The following is a 14,884-nucleotide window of genomic DNA, read 5'->3' as shown; positions in this document are numbered from 1 at the left end:
CAGCGTCACCTCGCCACCAGCCGTGCTTCTCCAGAAGGCAGCGCTGCCCCACCCCCGCCGCGCTGGGTCTGGCTCCTCTTGACCTGCTTGGATCCGCCCCATCTGGCTGCTGTTCTGAGTTCTGGGACAGCCACGTTGAGGGCTGTTTACAGAGGGAAGGAAGTGGCTCCTAGCAGATGACAGACGCTTCTCAAAAGTCAGCTTCTCTTCCTGGAGAACAGACTTTTTCAGCAGGATTTTCCTTTCAGTGAAACATAATTTGACTTGAAAAGGAACCCAGGGAAAAGTGTCCTGGTGTGAGTGTGAGCAGGTAGAGGGGTGCCCTTGTTTGCGTCAGGCTGTCTGCTTTTCACCCTGACTGTTTTTTCTGTTTCTAGCCATGGAGGAAGAGAAAGATGACAGCCCAGAGGTATGTAACTCAGGGGATCAGATCCCTGGATTTCTCAGTTGGGGGGTATTTCTGGACCCAGAGAAGGGTCCTCTTGGCGTCTGCTCTGCCACACTCTTTGGCCCCATGGCTTCTTGGCGCCTGAGGACTGTGGGAGTGGTGGTTCTGGCCCCTCTCTGCTGCCTGTCACAGCTGCCAGTGCTTGTTAGACACGCCTGTCACAGCGGACAGCCAGTGGTGGCCCATGGGCATTGTTCACATCGAGGGCAGCCAGCGGTGGCCCATGGGCATTGTTCACAGAGGGGACAGCCAGCGGTGGCCCATGGGCATTGTTCACAGGGGGGACAGCCAGCGGTGGCCCATGGGCATTGTTCACAGGGGGGACAGCCAGCGGTAGCCCCTGGGCATTGCCTGAGGCCTTGTCTTTTCTTCCCCTAAGGTCACAATTGCTACTTCCAGTTCCTTTAGGACTTTGCCTGATGGTTTTGCTTAGAACCTTTTTCTTTCTTTCTTTCTTTCTTTTCCCAAGATGGAGGCTCGCTCTGTCGCCCAGGCTGGTGTGCAGTGGTGTGATCTTGGCTGACAGCAACCTCCACCTCCTGGGTTCAAGCGATTCTCCTGCCTCAGCCTCCGGGGTAGCTGGGACTACAGGCACCACGCCCGGCTAATTTTTGTATTGTTAGTAGAGACGGGGTTTCACCACGTTGGCCAGGCTGTTCTTAAACTCTTGACCTCATGATTTGCCCACCTCAGCCTCCCAAAGTGCTGGGATTACAGGCATGAGCCACTGTGCCCAGCCCTAGAATCTTTTTTTTTTTTTTTTTTTTTTTGAGACGGAGTTTCGCTCTGTCGCCCAGGCTGGAGTGCAGTGGCGCAGTCTCGGCTCACTGCAAGCTCCGCCTCCCGGGTTCACGCCATTCTCCTGCCTCAGCCTCTCCGAGTAGCTGGGACTACAGGCGCCCGCCACCACGCCCGGCTAATTTCTTTTTTGTATTTTTAGTAGAGACGGGGTTTCACTGTGGTCTCGATCTCCTGACCTCATGATCCGCCCGCCTCGGCCTCCCAAAGTGCTGGGATTACAAGCGTGAGCCACCGCGCCCGGCCGAATCTTTTTCTTAGTCAAACATCTATAGCCACATGGCAAAGGCCTTATTTCCTAAACCAGAAAACTGGACCCATTAAAGCAACAGTGAAAAGCTAGAAAAGGCTGAGCCACTCCACCGCAGGAGAGCGTGTGACCAGGTCAGGGGCCATCACGTGATAGACCTTCCTTGGATAATCGGTCCCAGAAGCTGTTGCTGGGCTCAGAGGGACTCACTTCGCTTCCTTAAGTGAAGGACATGGTCGTAGGTGCTTCTGTGCTCCCTACCTGGTTGAGAGTGAGTGTAGGGGGTTCCCCTGTCCTGAAGCAGAAGCTCCCAGGGCTTGTATTTGCTTCTGAACCAAGTGTGAAGGGCTCAGCTTTCTGGGCACATCCTCATTCTGTCTTGGTGCAGAATTGTGTCTTTAAATGCGTTTCTGAGTGCTCTTCCAACTTCCCTGGATTTTCTTTTTTTTGAGACGGAGTCTTGCTCTGTCGCCGAGGCTGGAGTGCAGTGGTGTGATCTCAGCTCACTGCAACCTCCACCTCCCGGGTTCAAGCCATTCTCCTGCCTCAGCCTCCCGAGTAGCTGGGACTACAGGCACCCACCACCACGCCCGGCTAATTTTTGAATTTTTAGTAGAGACAGGGTTTCACTATGTTAGCCAGGATGGTCTCAATCTCCTGACCTTGTGATCCGCCCGCCTCGGCCTCCCAAAGTGCTGGGATTGCAGGCGTGAACCACTGCGCCCGGCCCTTCCCTGGATTGTCTGGCACGGATGGGAGTCCTGCTCTCTGCAGTGGGAGGCGGGCGTGGGTGCTATTTTAGGCCTTGGCTCTTGCATAGAAACTTGCAGGCTGAACCAGTGGCTTCCCCTGCCCTGTCCGGTTCCTGGCTGCCTGGGAGGAAGGTGTGATGCCAGCTGGAATGGAGAGGGCTGCCTGTCTGGCCGGTGTCATCTTCTCGTTTTCTCTTTCACTTCCTGGAACCACCAGCGTCCTCTGCTGTCGCTCACTCACCATCCTGCCCTCACCCTCTCTTCCCTCCCTCCCGCGGACCTGGACTTCTGAAGTCCTCCCGCTCCAGGAGACAGCAGGACACAGAGCCTTCTCGGCCGCTGCCTCCTTGTTTGGCGTGTGAACTGGTGTTGAATGTTCTCAGCATCCAGATGGCTCATAGGGGTTTCGAGCACTGCTCCTGCTGGGGCTGAGGGGACACTGAGGGGGGGCCTTGGCCTCCCCTGTCGCCGGGCCTGCTTCCTAAGACCTGCATCCCAAGGATCGCATCACCGGCATGCGGGTGTGTTAGTGATGCCTGGGGCAGCCGCTGGCCCTGCCCCGCTGTGTCCCAGTGACCAAGGGAGCCATGTTGCTGAGTGCTTCCTATCAGGGGGCTCAGAAGACCCCGGCACCCCGGGCAAGATCACTTCTTCCTGAAAGTCTCCAGGGCTGCTGACTTCTCCTCTAACTCCCAGCTCTCCTCCTGCTGCTCTGAGCAAGTTTGGGCTGGGAAGCCCATCCATGCCCACCTGACCCCATGCTCTCTGCTGCAGGCTGACTTCTGCCTGGGCACCACCCTGCACTTTTGGGGGCTGTGGTTTACGGAGGAAGGTTCACCGTCCACCATGGTAATCACCTCACGCTTCCCTGGGGCCAGAGCTGGATGGGCCGTGGCCTTTTTCACCTCTCCCTGTCCCCATCCCCTGGCTCATTCCTGCCCAGCCTGTGGTTGGGGTGGGGGCAGGCTTAGGGCTAGGGTTCGGTTTGTGGCCTTGCTGATGGGCGCCGTGTCTCCACTCTCGGCCAGCTGACGGGGATGGCGGTTGGAGCCCTCCTGGCCCTGGCCTTGGTTGGTGTCCTCATCCTTTTCATGTTCAGAAGGCTTAGCCGATTTCGTGAGTATCTTGGTTCCGACTCTGGCCCAGGGGGTTGGGGGAAAGTGTGGGTGTCTTGGGATGTGTTTTGAGCCCCTGGAAGGGACCCTCAAGCCCATGGTGGCTTTGGCTAGAATCCGATGGCCCGTCTGGGCTCAGGCTGAGCACGTCAGTTCCAGGAAGCCAAGTCTGTTCAGAGCCCTTTCGTTCTCCTCTCCTGAGCAAGGCTTCAGTGGGAAGAGGGGAGAGCCCCCATTGTTGGAGATGAGCCTGTCACTCAGGCCCTCTTCCCTCATGCTGTCTGAGTATGGCCAGTTACTGGCAGGGACGAGAGTATGACTGACTGTGCCGCACCTGCATGTCCAGGACCAAGCCTGTGCCTCGGCTCTACCTTAGGCCATCCCTTCACTCTCCTGCAGGACAAGCACAGCCCACTCCACAGTACCGGTTCCGGAAAAGAGACAAAGTGATGTTTTATGGCCGGAAGATCATGAGGAAGGTAGCTGGTGCTCGGGGCCCCAGGCTGCACATGGCTTCCTGGAGCAGGCCCCTGTGGGAGGGACCCCTCCTGCTGCAGGCTCCCCCAGGCTGGGCAGTGCTTGGCGTGCGCCGTCCTCTCCCCAGCTTCCCAGCTCTGCCACCAGGCTCAGGGTTTGGGGAACATTATAAATTGTGCCGAATGGTGTCTGCTTCCTCCAGCTGAATCCAATGCGTTTTACCCAAGAATAGCCCCTCACCCTCTCAGGCCTCTACTCCCCCTGGCCTGGAGGGGCAGCTCCAGGAATGTCTGTGGTGGACAGTGGCCGGAGGGGAGGGAAGGCCTGTAGGGCCCAGCCCCACAGGGTCGGTGGGTTTCTCCTCGTGTGCAGAGACGAGAGAGTGTAGAAATAAAGACACAAGACAAAAAGATAACAGAAAAGACAGCTGGGCCCAGGGGACCATTACCACCAAGACACAGAGACCGGTAGTGGCCCGAATGCCAGGCTGCACTGATATTTCTTGGATACAAGACAAAGGGGCAGGATAAGGAGAGTGAGCCATCTCCAATAATAGGTAAGGTCACGTGGGTCACATGTCCACTGGACAGGGGGCCCTTCCCTGCCTGGCAGCCAAGGCAGAGAGAGATTTGTATGCCATCTAGAAGGAAAGCCAGGTGTGCAGAGTGAACATGAAGGGGATAGGGGTGACCATGAAGACAGATCACAGGAGAGCAGGAAAGCCTGACTGGTGTCAGGCCCTCCACAAGAGGTGGAGGAGCAGAGTCTTCTCTAAACTCCCCCGGGGAAAGGGAGACGCCCTTTCCCGGTCTGCTAAGTAGCAGGTGTTTTTCCTTGGCACTGATGCTACCGCTAGACCAAGGAGCCCTCCGGTGGCCCTGTCCGGGCATAACAGAAGGCTCACACTCTTGTCTTCTGGTCACTCCTCACTATGTCCCCTCAGCTCCTCTCTCTGTATGGCCTGGTTTTTCCTAGGTTATGATTATAGAGCGGGGATTATTATAATATTGGAATAAAGAGTAGTTGCTACGAGCTAATGATTAATGATATTCATATATAATCATATCTAAGACCTATATGTAGTATAACTATTCTTATTTTATGTATTTTATTATACTGGAACAGCTCGTGCCCTCGGTTGCTTGCCGCTCACAAAGGCCCTGTCGGCCCCAGAGTGGATGTTTATTTTAACCATAAATGAGAACGGAAAGCTGCTTTCTAGGAACAGCGCTGGGGCCCGGGGGGTGCAGAGGGCCTCACGCTCTGCCAGAGGTTCCTGACTCTGGTGCCAAGCTTGGAGGTCTCTGCCAGGCTTTGGGGTGCTGGGCTGAGGACAGAGTCCATCCCCTGGGATTTGAGGGGCTGAGTTCCCTGGTTACCAGCATGTGTGCTCTAAGCTGAAAGCTTCGTGGCTCACTTTGAATGTCCGGGTGGTTCCAGAACCTAGACACAGATCCCTGGGCCGGGGCTCAGGGATCTGAGTTTAACAAGCCCCGATCCGGGGAATAAGCAGCCTTGGTTTAACCCTTCCTGGTCTTTGGCCAATTGGGCTGTCGGAGGCCTCCCCTGGCCGCCTCCGTGCACTCCTGAAGGGCCCAGGAAGTGCTCAACAGACCACCCAGAAGCTTCACAGAAACCACACAGACTGATCCCTTTAAAGCAATCTTTGTTACCTTTTTGTGGTTGTACAACGAATTCGTGTTCTTCATAGAAAATTGAAAAACTCGGCCGGGTGTGGTGGCTCACGCCTGTAATCTCAGCACTTTGGGAGGCTGAGGTGGACGGATCATGAGATCAGGAGTTCGAGACCAGCCTGGCCAACATGGCGAAACCCCGTCTCTACTAAAAATACAAAAATTAGCTGGGCGTTGTGGCGGGCGCCTGTAATCCCAGCTACTCGGGAGGCTGAGGCAGGAGAATTGTTTGAGCCAGGACCCAGGAGGCAGAGGTTGTAGTGAGTTGAGATTGTGCCATTGCACTGCAGCCTGGGCAGTAAGAGCGAAACTCCGTCTCAAAAACAAATGAACAAACAAAAAACAAAAAGAAAATTGAGAAACTCAAGAGGGGAGGGATGTGGGTGTCTGTCCGTGACTTGTCTGTTCTCATCAGCATTAAGTGCTGTGAAAGGGCAGATGAGTTAGGGCTGCTGTAGGCTGGGTCTGGGACAGGCTTAGGCGGCCAGGACAGGGCGCGGGGCGGTCTGGAGCAGAGTGGAGACGGTCTGTTCAGTGTCGGCCATCGTCCGGTGGCCTCACAGAGGACAGGGAAGCGGAGGGCCTGGGAGGAAAGCCACAAGGCCGACAGCTCTGGACCGAGGGGCAGCCCGAGTGAGGTGACCCTGCCAGCGTGCAGGGTGTGACCCAGGCCTCTGCTGTTCTGGACAGTCAAGCAGGCACTGCCTGAGAAAAGGGAAGAAGACTGTTGCAGATATGGGACAGTGGACAGTGGCCCCAGGTCAGAGGGGAAGCGAGGGGGGAAGGTCGGTGGGGACAGCGGCGGATTTTTAAAGGGTTGTGTTGACCAGTATGAGAGCCAAAGATGGAGCGGGTGTCAGCCTTCGGGGCAGCAGGGCCAGCAGGCATGAAGCCCTGGGGCTCTGGAGGGTTGGCTGTTTGGGGACAGTGAGGACGATCCCAAGGATGTGTGGGGCTGTATCACTGCCAACATTCCCTCACAGGCCAGGCAGGGTGGGAAAATGGCACAGCCAGACCCCAGGAGCTGAAGCTGGGACTGCGGGAGGCCCACAGGCAGGTCCTGAGGACTGATCCCTGTGGCGAAGAGCTTGGACCTTGTGGCTTGCAGGGTCAGTGCCTGGTGTCTCCCTTGGCTCTGCAGGTGACCACGCTCCCCAACACCCTTGTGGAGAACACTGCCCTGCCCCGGCAGCGGGCCAGGAAGAGGACCAAGGTGCTGTCTTTGGCCAAGAGGTACTGAGTGTCCTTCAGACCACATCCTGCCCAGGGTGCCACCCACGGTGCTGGCCTCCCGGACCCTGAGCTGCCCGGCGTGTCGGCCACTGACGCTGTGGGTTTTGAACCCGCCTGGTCTGCTCAAGGCTAGTGTATCTCTGCCTCATAGGATTCTGCGTTTCAAGAAGGAATACCCGGCCCTGCAGCCCAAGGAGCCCCCACCCTCCCTGCTGGAGGCCGACCTCACGGAGTTTGACGTGAAGAATTCTCACCTGCCATCGGAAGTTCTGTACATGCTGAAAAACGTTCGGTAAGAGCGGGGATGAGCCCTGGGGGCTGCGGCAGCTCCCGTCCCCCCGGGCTTCTCGCTGGGGCCTGGCTCCAGCTTGGCCATCTTGTGTTGGGGGATGGTTGGCAAAGCGCGTCGTGGGGCTGCTGGTGTCTGTGCCCTGTGGCGGGGCCTCGCGGTCGGCTGGCTCCTTCACCAGGTCTTTCTCGTTCTGTTGAACGATTTCCCGGTGTTTCATCTTCAGCGGTGAACCCAGAGCAAGAGCAAGAAGGGTGTGGTGGTGGATCCAAAGCCTGGAGCCTGGGTTCTGCTCTGTGCTGCCGTCTTGCTGACTGGCCCCTGGACTGCACCCCTTCCACTCCCTGGCCCAGCTCACCATCCTGGAGGCCACCTTTGCCTTCCTTTCCCGTGTGCGTGTGGCTCAGGTTCACGGGTCAAGAAGTTCTCTAAGCTGATGGAAAACAGGCTCACGGGAATTTCAGAAGTTGATGGTTGTGTTTGGCAGTGATGCCATGTGGTTTGTTGGTCAGCCGTGTGGACCCACAGCACAAAGCCTGGTGCCAGTGGGGTCGGTGGCCGTGTGCTCTCGAGACTTGGAGAGGCCGTCCTCCTCCCCTGGAAGGGCGTCCCACAGTGCCCTCTGGCTCTTGCAGGGTCCTGGGCCACTTTGAGAAGCTGCTGTTCCTGGAGCTTTGCAAACACATCGTCTTTGTGCAGCTGCAGGAAGGGGAGCACGTCTTTCCGCCCAGGGAGCCTGACCCCAGCATCTGTGTGGTGCAGGACGGGCGGCTGGAGGTCTGCATCCAGGACGCTGTGAGTTGCAGGGCGGCGGGGCGGGGTCAGGCGGCTGCGCATTTACCTCCATGTCTGTCTTCTCGGGCTCTAAAACGTTTCTCATTGAAAAGCTAGGCAAAATTTTGATTTTAATTTCTTTGGGGGAAAACTCACCATTTTTATTTTTTATTACATTCTATTTAGTTTTTTGAGACAGGGTCTCACTCTGTCGCCCAGGCTGGAGTGCAGTGGTGTGATCTCAGCTCACTGAGGCCTGGGCTTCCTGGACTCAAGCAATCCTCCCGCCTCAGCCTCTCGAGTAGCTGGGATTACAGGTGTATGTCACCATGCCCGGCCCACTTTTAAAATTTTTTTGTAGAGATGGAGTCTCACTTTGTTGTCCGGGCTCGTCTGCAGTTCCTGTGCTCAGACGATTCTCCCATCTTGGCCTCTCAGCACTGGAATTACAGGCATGAGGCACTGGGCCTGGCAACTGTTTTAAATGTTCCTTCCAAGTCCTCAGAATACTCCCTTTGATGGTTTAGTGGTAAGTCACTGTGTTGATTTGCCATGGTCAGTTGAGCCCTTGCTCTATTTTCAGGTTTCCAACAAAATTAAATTAATTGTAAGAAAGTAATTAAGGCCAAGGTGGGAAAATCGCCTGAGCCCACGGGTTGGAGACCAGCTTGGACGACATAGACCCCGTCTCTGCAAAAAATAAAAAATAATTATCCAGGCATGGTGGTAGCACCTGTGGTCCCAGGCACTTGGGGGCTGAGGTGGGAGGATCGCTGGAGTCTGGGAGGTCGCGGCTGCAGTGAGCTGTGTTCACGCCACTGCACTCCAGCCGAGGCAACGGGGCGAGACCCTGTCTCAAAAAAAAAAATTCCGGTATGAATCCCGCGTAGGAGCTCAATACTTGTTTCCTGCCTCTGTTTAATTCCACCCTTTGAATCGCTGCTTGGGGGCGGGTGCTAGACCCTGCCGTGGCCTCTTTGGCGCCGTGTTGCTCTCCTGGAGGGTGGTGTGGCTTGGTCTGTCCGGGCAGTTTGCGACCCAGACTTCCCATTGCTTGTTCTCATTTAAAGCACACACTTAGCAAACCCTGGGCTTTGTGTGATCATCGCCCTGACCTGCAGGGCTCCTGCCAGCTGTGGTCCCGGGAGTGGGCCACGACCCCACCCAGCTCCGGCACTGCCTGTCAGGGTTTCCAGACCAAAAGTGCTGCTGGGCAAATTGTTTGGTTCTCAGGTTTGTCGCTTTGTCTGTGGCTGGACTTGATGGGTTATTAGAAGAGAATGGGGCTTGGTTCCGCCATCCGGGGAAGCTGGAGCCAGTAGCTCCTGGGGATGAGGCCGCCCCACTGGTGAAGCAGAGGCTTTTGTTGCCGCTCGTGCGGGGCCTCCTGAAGGACCAGAACCCGTGTCCCTCTGGCCTTTGGACTAGACGGGAGGGGCTCATGGAGGGGACTGGGGCCAGATTTGGGCAACTTCATAAAGAATTTTCCTGGGTCAAGCTGAGATGAAGCACTTATGTTGTTAAATCACCAAAATAGCGTGGTTTCTTTTCTTTTTTTACCTAATGGAAAATTATATCAAAGTTCTGGAATTTAGGCTGGTAATAACAGAATCGGTCCTCGGAGTCTGTATAGTTAGCTCAGCAAACAGGCTCTGTGAGCTTTTGCCTCAGTCCCCACACTGAAGACGACTCGTGGGCTGGAGAGATGGGGTCTCCTCAGTCTCTGTTTTCCCTGCTGGTGCTCCCTGTGTGTTGTACCCCTGATGCCAGCAGGTCGTCTCGTCCCCTGCCCTCCATCCAAGGTGCCTGCTGCTGTCATGGCGCCTCAGAGGTGCAGGCCCGTGGCTCCACTGCCCTGGGCTGGGCTGAGCCTCCGCCAGGCCCCGCGGTCACAGCCCCGGACCTGACGGCACCCACTCTGCTCTCTAAGCACAGGACGGCACCGAGGTGGTGGTGAAAGAGGTTCTGGCGGGAGACAGCGTCCACAGCCTGCTCAGCATCCTGGACGTCATCACCGTGAGTCCCCCGCTGCCTGGCCCTCCGGGCGCCCCTGGGTTGGCCCTGGAGGCCTGGTTTTTCTGTCTTGTCTGGACAGCTGGCAGTAGTTAAAGGCCAGTTCTCCACAGTGACGTGAGGGGAGCAGGGTTTGGTCCAGGAGGGAGGGAGGAAGGAGGAGGGAGCTTCATTCTGGCCACAGTGCATTGAAGAATAGCCGGGCATGTGGCTAAGGATTTTGGTTGTCTCTTAAATGACTGTTGTTGAACTGGGTGATAAATGCATATGGTTCAGCATTCAAAAGGCACAAATCATTGTAGAGGGCAGGTGTTCTCTCCTCGGGCCCACGGCCCTCCCGAGGGACCTGCCACCCCCGTTTCCTGCAGGTCCTACTGGGCTCTTCCCTGCTGGCGCCGTCTTTCTATGGCTCCCAGTCTTTTGCTTTTCGTTGTTGCAGTGAATGGTCTCTTGTGTCCATCGATTCCAATACCGGAGCCTGATCTGCAGGATAAATCCTTAGGGTGGACTTGCTGGGTCCCAGGGGATGCAGACTTGTAATTTTGAAAGGTGCTGCCTGGCCGGGCGAGGTGGCTCACACCTGTAATCCCAGCACTTTGGGAGGCCGAGGTGGGTGGATCACAAGGTCAAGAGCTCAAGACCAGCCTGGCCAACGTGGTGAAACCCCGTCTCTACTAAAAATACAAAAATTAACTGGGTGTAGGGGCGGGCGCCAGTAATCCCAGCTACTCGGGAGGCTGAGGCAGGAGAATCGCATGAACCCGGGAGGTAGAGGTTGCAGTGAACCAAGATCCCGCCATTGCACTCCAGCCTGGGCAACGAGAGCGAAACTCCGTCTCAAAAAACAAAACAAAACATCATGTATCATGTTCTCTCATGATTTTTAACTTTTTATTATGAGACAGTTCAAAAATGTGCAAAAATAGTAAAATCACCCCATGTGCCCAACATTAACTAGAATTATTTTTTTTTAGGCAGGGTCTCACTCTGTCGCCCAGGCAGTGGCATAATCTTTGCTCATTGCAACCTCCGCCTCCTGGGCTCAAGCAATTCTCTCACCTCAGCTTCCCAAGTAGCTGAGACTGCAGGCATGCACCACTACACCTGGCTAATTTTGTATTTTTTTGTAGAGATAGAGATGAGGTTTTGCCATGTTGGCCAGGCTGATCTTGAACGCCTGGGATCAAGTGATCTGCCTACCTCAGCCTCCCAAAATGCTGGGATTATAGGAATGAGCCCTCATGCCAAGCCATTAACTAGAAGTTTTTTGTTTGTTTGTTTGTTGGTTTTGGGATGGAGTCTCGCTCTGTTGTCCAGGCTGGAGTACAATGGCACGATCTTGGCTCACTGCAACCTCCACCTCTCAGGTTCAAGCAGTTCTCTTGCCTCAGCCTCCCGAGTGGCTGGGATTACAGGCGTGCGCCACCATGCCCAGCTAATTTTTGTATTTTTAGTAGAGACCAGCCTTGGTAAGGCTGATCTCCAACTCCTGACTTCACAATCTGCCTGCCTTGGCCTCCCAAAGTGCTGGAATTACAGGCATGAGCTAATGCACCCAGCCTGAATTTTGTTGTTTTTTTTGAGACAGGGTCTTGCTCTGTCGCCCAGGCTGGAGTACAGTGGCATGATCTTGGCCCACTGCAGCCACCATCTCCCAGGTTCAAGCGATTCTCCTGCCTCAGCCTCCTGAGTACCTGGGATTACAGGAATGTGCCATCACACCCGGCTAATTTTTGTATTTTTAGTAGAGAGGGGGTTTCACCATGTCGGCCAGGCTGGTCTCTAACCCTTGACCTCAAGTGATCCACCCACCTCAGCCTCCCAAAATGCTGGGATTACAGGCCTGAGCCACCACGCTTGGCCTATTAACTGGAATTTAATGTTTGTTTAATCTTTTTTTCTTTGAGTAAAACCTACGTGCAGTGAAACAAATCTTTAGTGTCCATTAGCTGAATTTTGCTAAATGCCTATCAACTCAAAAGAGGCGTCTGACTTTAATCTTACTGTTTTGCGTTATACCTTTTGCATTCATTGTTAGCTATGTATCGAGGTAACTTCTACCTCAGTTTCTCTAGCCTTTGTTAGGAGAGTTTTCCAGAGCTCACCAGAACCCCGGCTCGGATGCATTCAGGCAGAACCAAGCGCTAGGTCCTTGCGTGAAACCTCGCACTGGAGCCTGGGTGGTGTCCTCTGATCCCATCCTACGTTCCTCTGCTCGGAAAGGATGTAACAAGCTCCAGCCAGACGTTGGGGTGTCCGGGGTGCTCCCTCTGCTCCCTGGCAGATGAGCACAGGTGGGCTTTGAGCTGTTTGGGGCCTGGGGTGGAGGCATGGATGGGACCTCGGCATCTCGTTGTGCTCCCTGGGACTTGTGTATCTTCACGAGACACGTGGCCTATGCTGGGGAGGCCGCCGGCCTGGGGAGGGAGAAGACACCCACCTCGTTTGAGCAAGGCTGACCTGCCGTTAGAAAGCCAGTGCTCATCTTCGAGGGAGCCCCCAACATGGCTTGGGGCAGAGTGGGGTCTCGGCCACCAGACCCAGCTCTGTGCGCCTCTTTGGAACCTCTGGTTAGTATGTCTCTGGAGCTGTGGTGGGCTTCTCAGGGACTCCTGGATGTGTAAGGGGCACCTGTGGGCCTGAGAAGAGCTGGGAAAGGACGAGAGGAGCTTTGGTCTACGTGGATGTAAACCTGTTCAGCATGGGGCGTCTGTATGCGACCTACCCTGGATGATTCGTTTCTCTTTAAGCAAACAATAGCTTCACTGGGGCTTGCTCCGTTATTTCTTGTTCTTTCTGATCTTGATCTTGTTGTGATATTCAGGTTGGGCCTCACTTATCACAGCGCAGCGATACCTGTGCCAGGAGAGGGGAGCTGTGCGCTGAGATGGGCTGGGCTCCTCTCAGCTGCCGCAATCCATCTCGTCTGCGTTGGTGTCACAGCCCCGCTCCCTCAGGGGTGGGAATGGGTCTTCCCGGAGTGTAGTGGGAGTAAAAAATGGGGGTGATCGGCCGAGCACGGTGGCTCACGCCTGTAATCCCAGCACTTTGGGAGGCCAAGGCGGGCAGATCACGAGGTCAGGAGATCGAGACCATCCTGGCCAACATGGTGAAACCCGTCCCTACCAAAAATACAAAAATTAGCTGGGTGTGGTGGCAGGTGCCTGTTATCCCAGCTACTCGGGAGGCTGAGGCAGGAGAATCCCTTGAACCAGGGAGTTGGAGGTTGCAGTGAACTGAGATTGCGCCACTGCACTCCAGCCTGGCGACAGAGTGACATTCCGACTGTGTCTCAAAAAAAAAAAAAATGGGGGTGATATCTGCGAGAGGTAATTCTGTATTGTGATCAGTTGATCATCTGGCGTGACATCGTTTTTGCCTCATCAAACTTTTGTGTTTGTCATTTTAACGAAATTTAAATTCTTGCAAAATAACATGGACAGTTTCTAAAAACATACTTAAAGTTTTATCAACAGTGGCCGTCTGTCCCCTCACACTGAAAACGCGTCGTTTCCTTCTGAGCAGCTTTTCTTGCTGTTTCCTAACCCATCCGTTCTAGACACACTGACTTCTTGTCATGGGAGATGAAGCGTGGCTCAGAGGATGGCCCCCATGCTTCCTGTCGTGGGAGATGAAGTGTGGCTCCGTGGATGGCCCCCATGCCTCATGCTACACTCCCACCCGCGCCGCTCCTAGACGGTTCTTTCGACTTCATGGATACTATTCACAGCTGAACTGTGTAGTGTACTATAGTTAAATTTCCTTTCTTGCAACTTTCTCTTTTTCTTGGAATTAACTTGTGTTATTTTTGGCTACTTGGTGATTTTTCTGTGCACTTGTTACAGATTCACGCCCTAAACCAACAGCTTATTTTTGGCTGCTTGATGATTTTTCTATGCACCCATTACAGATTCACGCCCTGAACCAGCAGCTCCATGAATGCTTCTTTGCTCTGGGAAAAGCCCCTCCTGGGAGCCCCCATCCTCTTGCCCAGTCAGACCCTCCCCAGGCCTGCTGTCCAGCCGCCATCCCAGGGCCACCCACCCTTCCTTCCCCCTCACAGGGCTCTTGCTGCTGCTTTCTCGGCTGGTGTGTTTTGGTGGAGCAAATCCTCCATTCACTTCCTGAGACAGGGTGCCAGGGAGGTGTATGTTTGGAAACCTTAGAAATCTAGAATTGTCTTTATTCTATACCGCCTTTGTCTTTTTGTTGTACTTTTTCTTTTCTTTTCTTTTCTTTTTTTTTGAGACGGAGTCTTGCTCTGTCGCCCAGGCTGGAGTGCAGTGGTGGGATCTCAGCTTACTGCAAGCTCTGCCTCCCAGGTTCACGCCATTCTCCTGCCTCAGCCTCCTGAGTAGCTGGGACTATAGGCGCCCGCCGCCATGCCTGGCTAATTTTTTGTATTTTTAGTAGAGATGGGGTTTCACCATGTTAGCCAGGATGGTCTCGATCTCCTGACCTCGTGATCCACCCGCCTCGGCCTCCCAAAGTGGTGGGATTACAGGCGTGAGCCACCGTGCCCAGCCTTTTTGTTATACTTTCTAGAAGATTGTTTCAACTTTATTTTCCAAATCTTCCACTGAATTTTTAATTTCTGTCATATTTTTCATTTCAAGAGTTTTTTTTCTGTGAATTTTTTTGTTTTTTTTCTTGAGATGGCATCTTGCCCTGTCACCCAGGCTGGAGTGCAATGGCGTGATCTCAGCTCACTGCAACTCCTGCCTCCCGTGTTCAAACGATTCTCCTGCCTCAGCCTCCCGAGTAGTTGTGATTACAGGCGCCCGCCACCATGCCCAGCTAATTTTTGTATTTTTAGTAGGGACGGGGTTTTACCATGTTGGTCAGGTTGGTCTCAAACTCCTGACCTTGTGATCTGCCCGCCTTGGCCTCCCAAAGTGCTGGGATTACAGGTGTGAGCCACCGCACCCGGCCCTGAATGTTCTTTTTAAAAAAGTGTCTTGTTCTTATTTTTTAGTTTTTTGAAATTATCTTGTTCTTCCTTCATGGATAAAGTAAGATGGGTTTTCTTTTGCTCCCTGAG

At 54.4% G+C, this 14,884-nt stretch overlaps 1 protein-coding gene across 1 annotated transcript in view; it reads left to right on the top strand.

Moving 5' to 3' along the window:
* Nucleotides 1–27: 27 nt before the first annotated feature.
* Nucleotides 28–14,884, top strand: part of PNPLA7 (patatin like phospholipase domain containing 7) — an 80,889-nt gene continuing 66,032 nt past the window's right edge. The window contains exons 1-9 of the mRNA XM_058445932.1: nucleotides 28–296; nucleotides 378–409; nucleotides 3,023–3,097; nucleotides 3,277–3,364; nucleotides 3,763–3,842; nucleotides 6,676–6,767; nucleotides 6,919–7,059; nucleotides 7,692–7,851; nucleotides 9,766–9,846. Coding sequence (XP_058301915.1) covers nucleotides 380–409; nucleotides 3,023–3,097; nucleotides 3,277–3,364; nucleotides 3,763–3,842; nucleotides 6,676–6,767; nucleotides 6,919–7,059; nucleotides 7,692–7,851; nucleotides 9,766–9,846 — 747 coding nt within the window. The 5' untranslated portion in view covers nucleotides 28–296; nucleotides 378–379. The remainder of the gene's footprint in view (nucleotides 297–377; nucleotides 410–3,022; nucleotides 3,098–3,276; nucleotides 3,365–3,762; nucleotides 3,843–6,675; nucleotides 6,768–6,918; nucleotides 7,060–7,691; nucleotides 7,852–9,765; nucleotides 9,847–14,884) is intronic.

The sequence above is a fragment of the Hylobates moloch genome, unplaced genomic scaffold (assembly GCF_009828535.3).
Source record: "Hylobates moloch isolate HMO894 unplaced genomic scaffold, HMol_V3 SCAFFOLD_10, whole genome shotgun sequence".
In the NCBI taxonomy this organism is placed as follows: Eukaryota; Metazoa; Chordata; class Mammalia; order Primates; family Hylobatidae; genus Hylobates; species Hylobates moloch.
The sequence above is the reverse complement of the archived record's forward strand: the minus strand, read 5'-3'. Positions and strand labels throughout refer to the sequence as shown.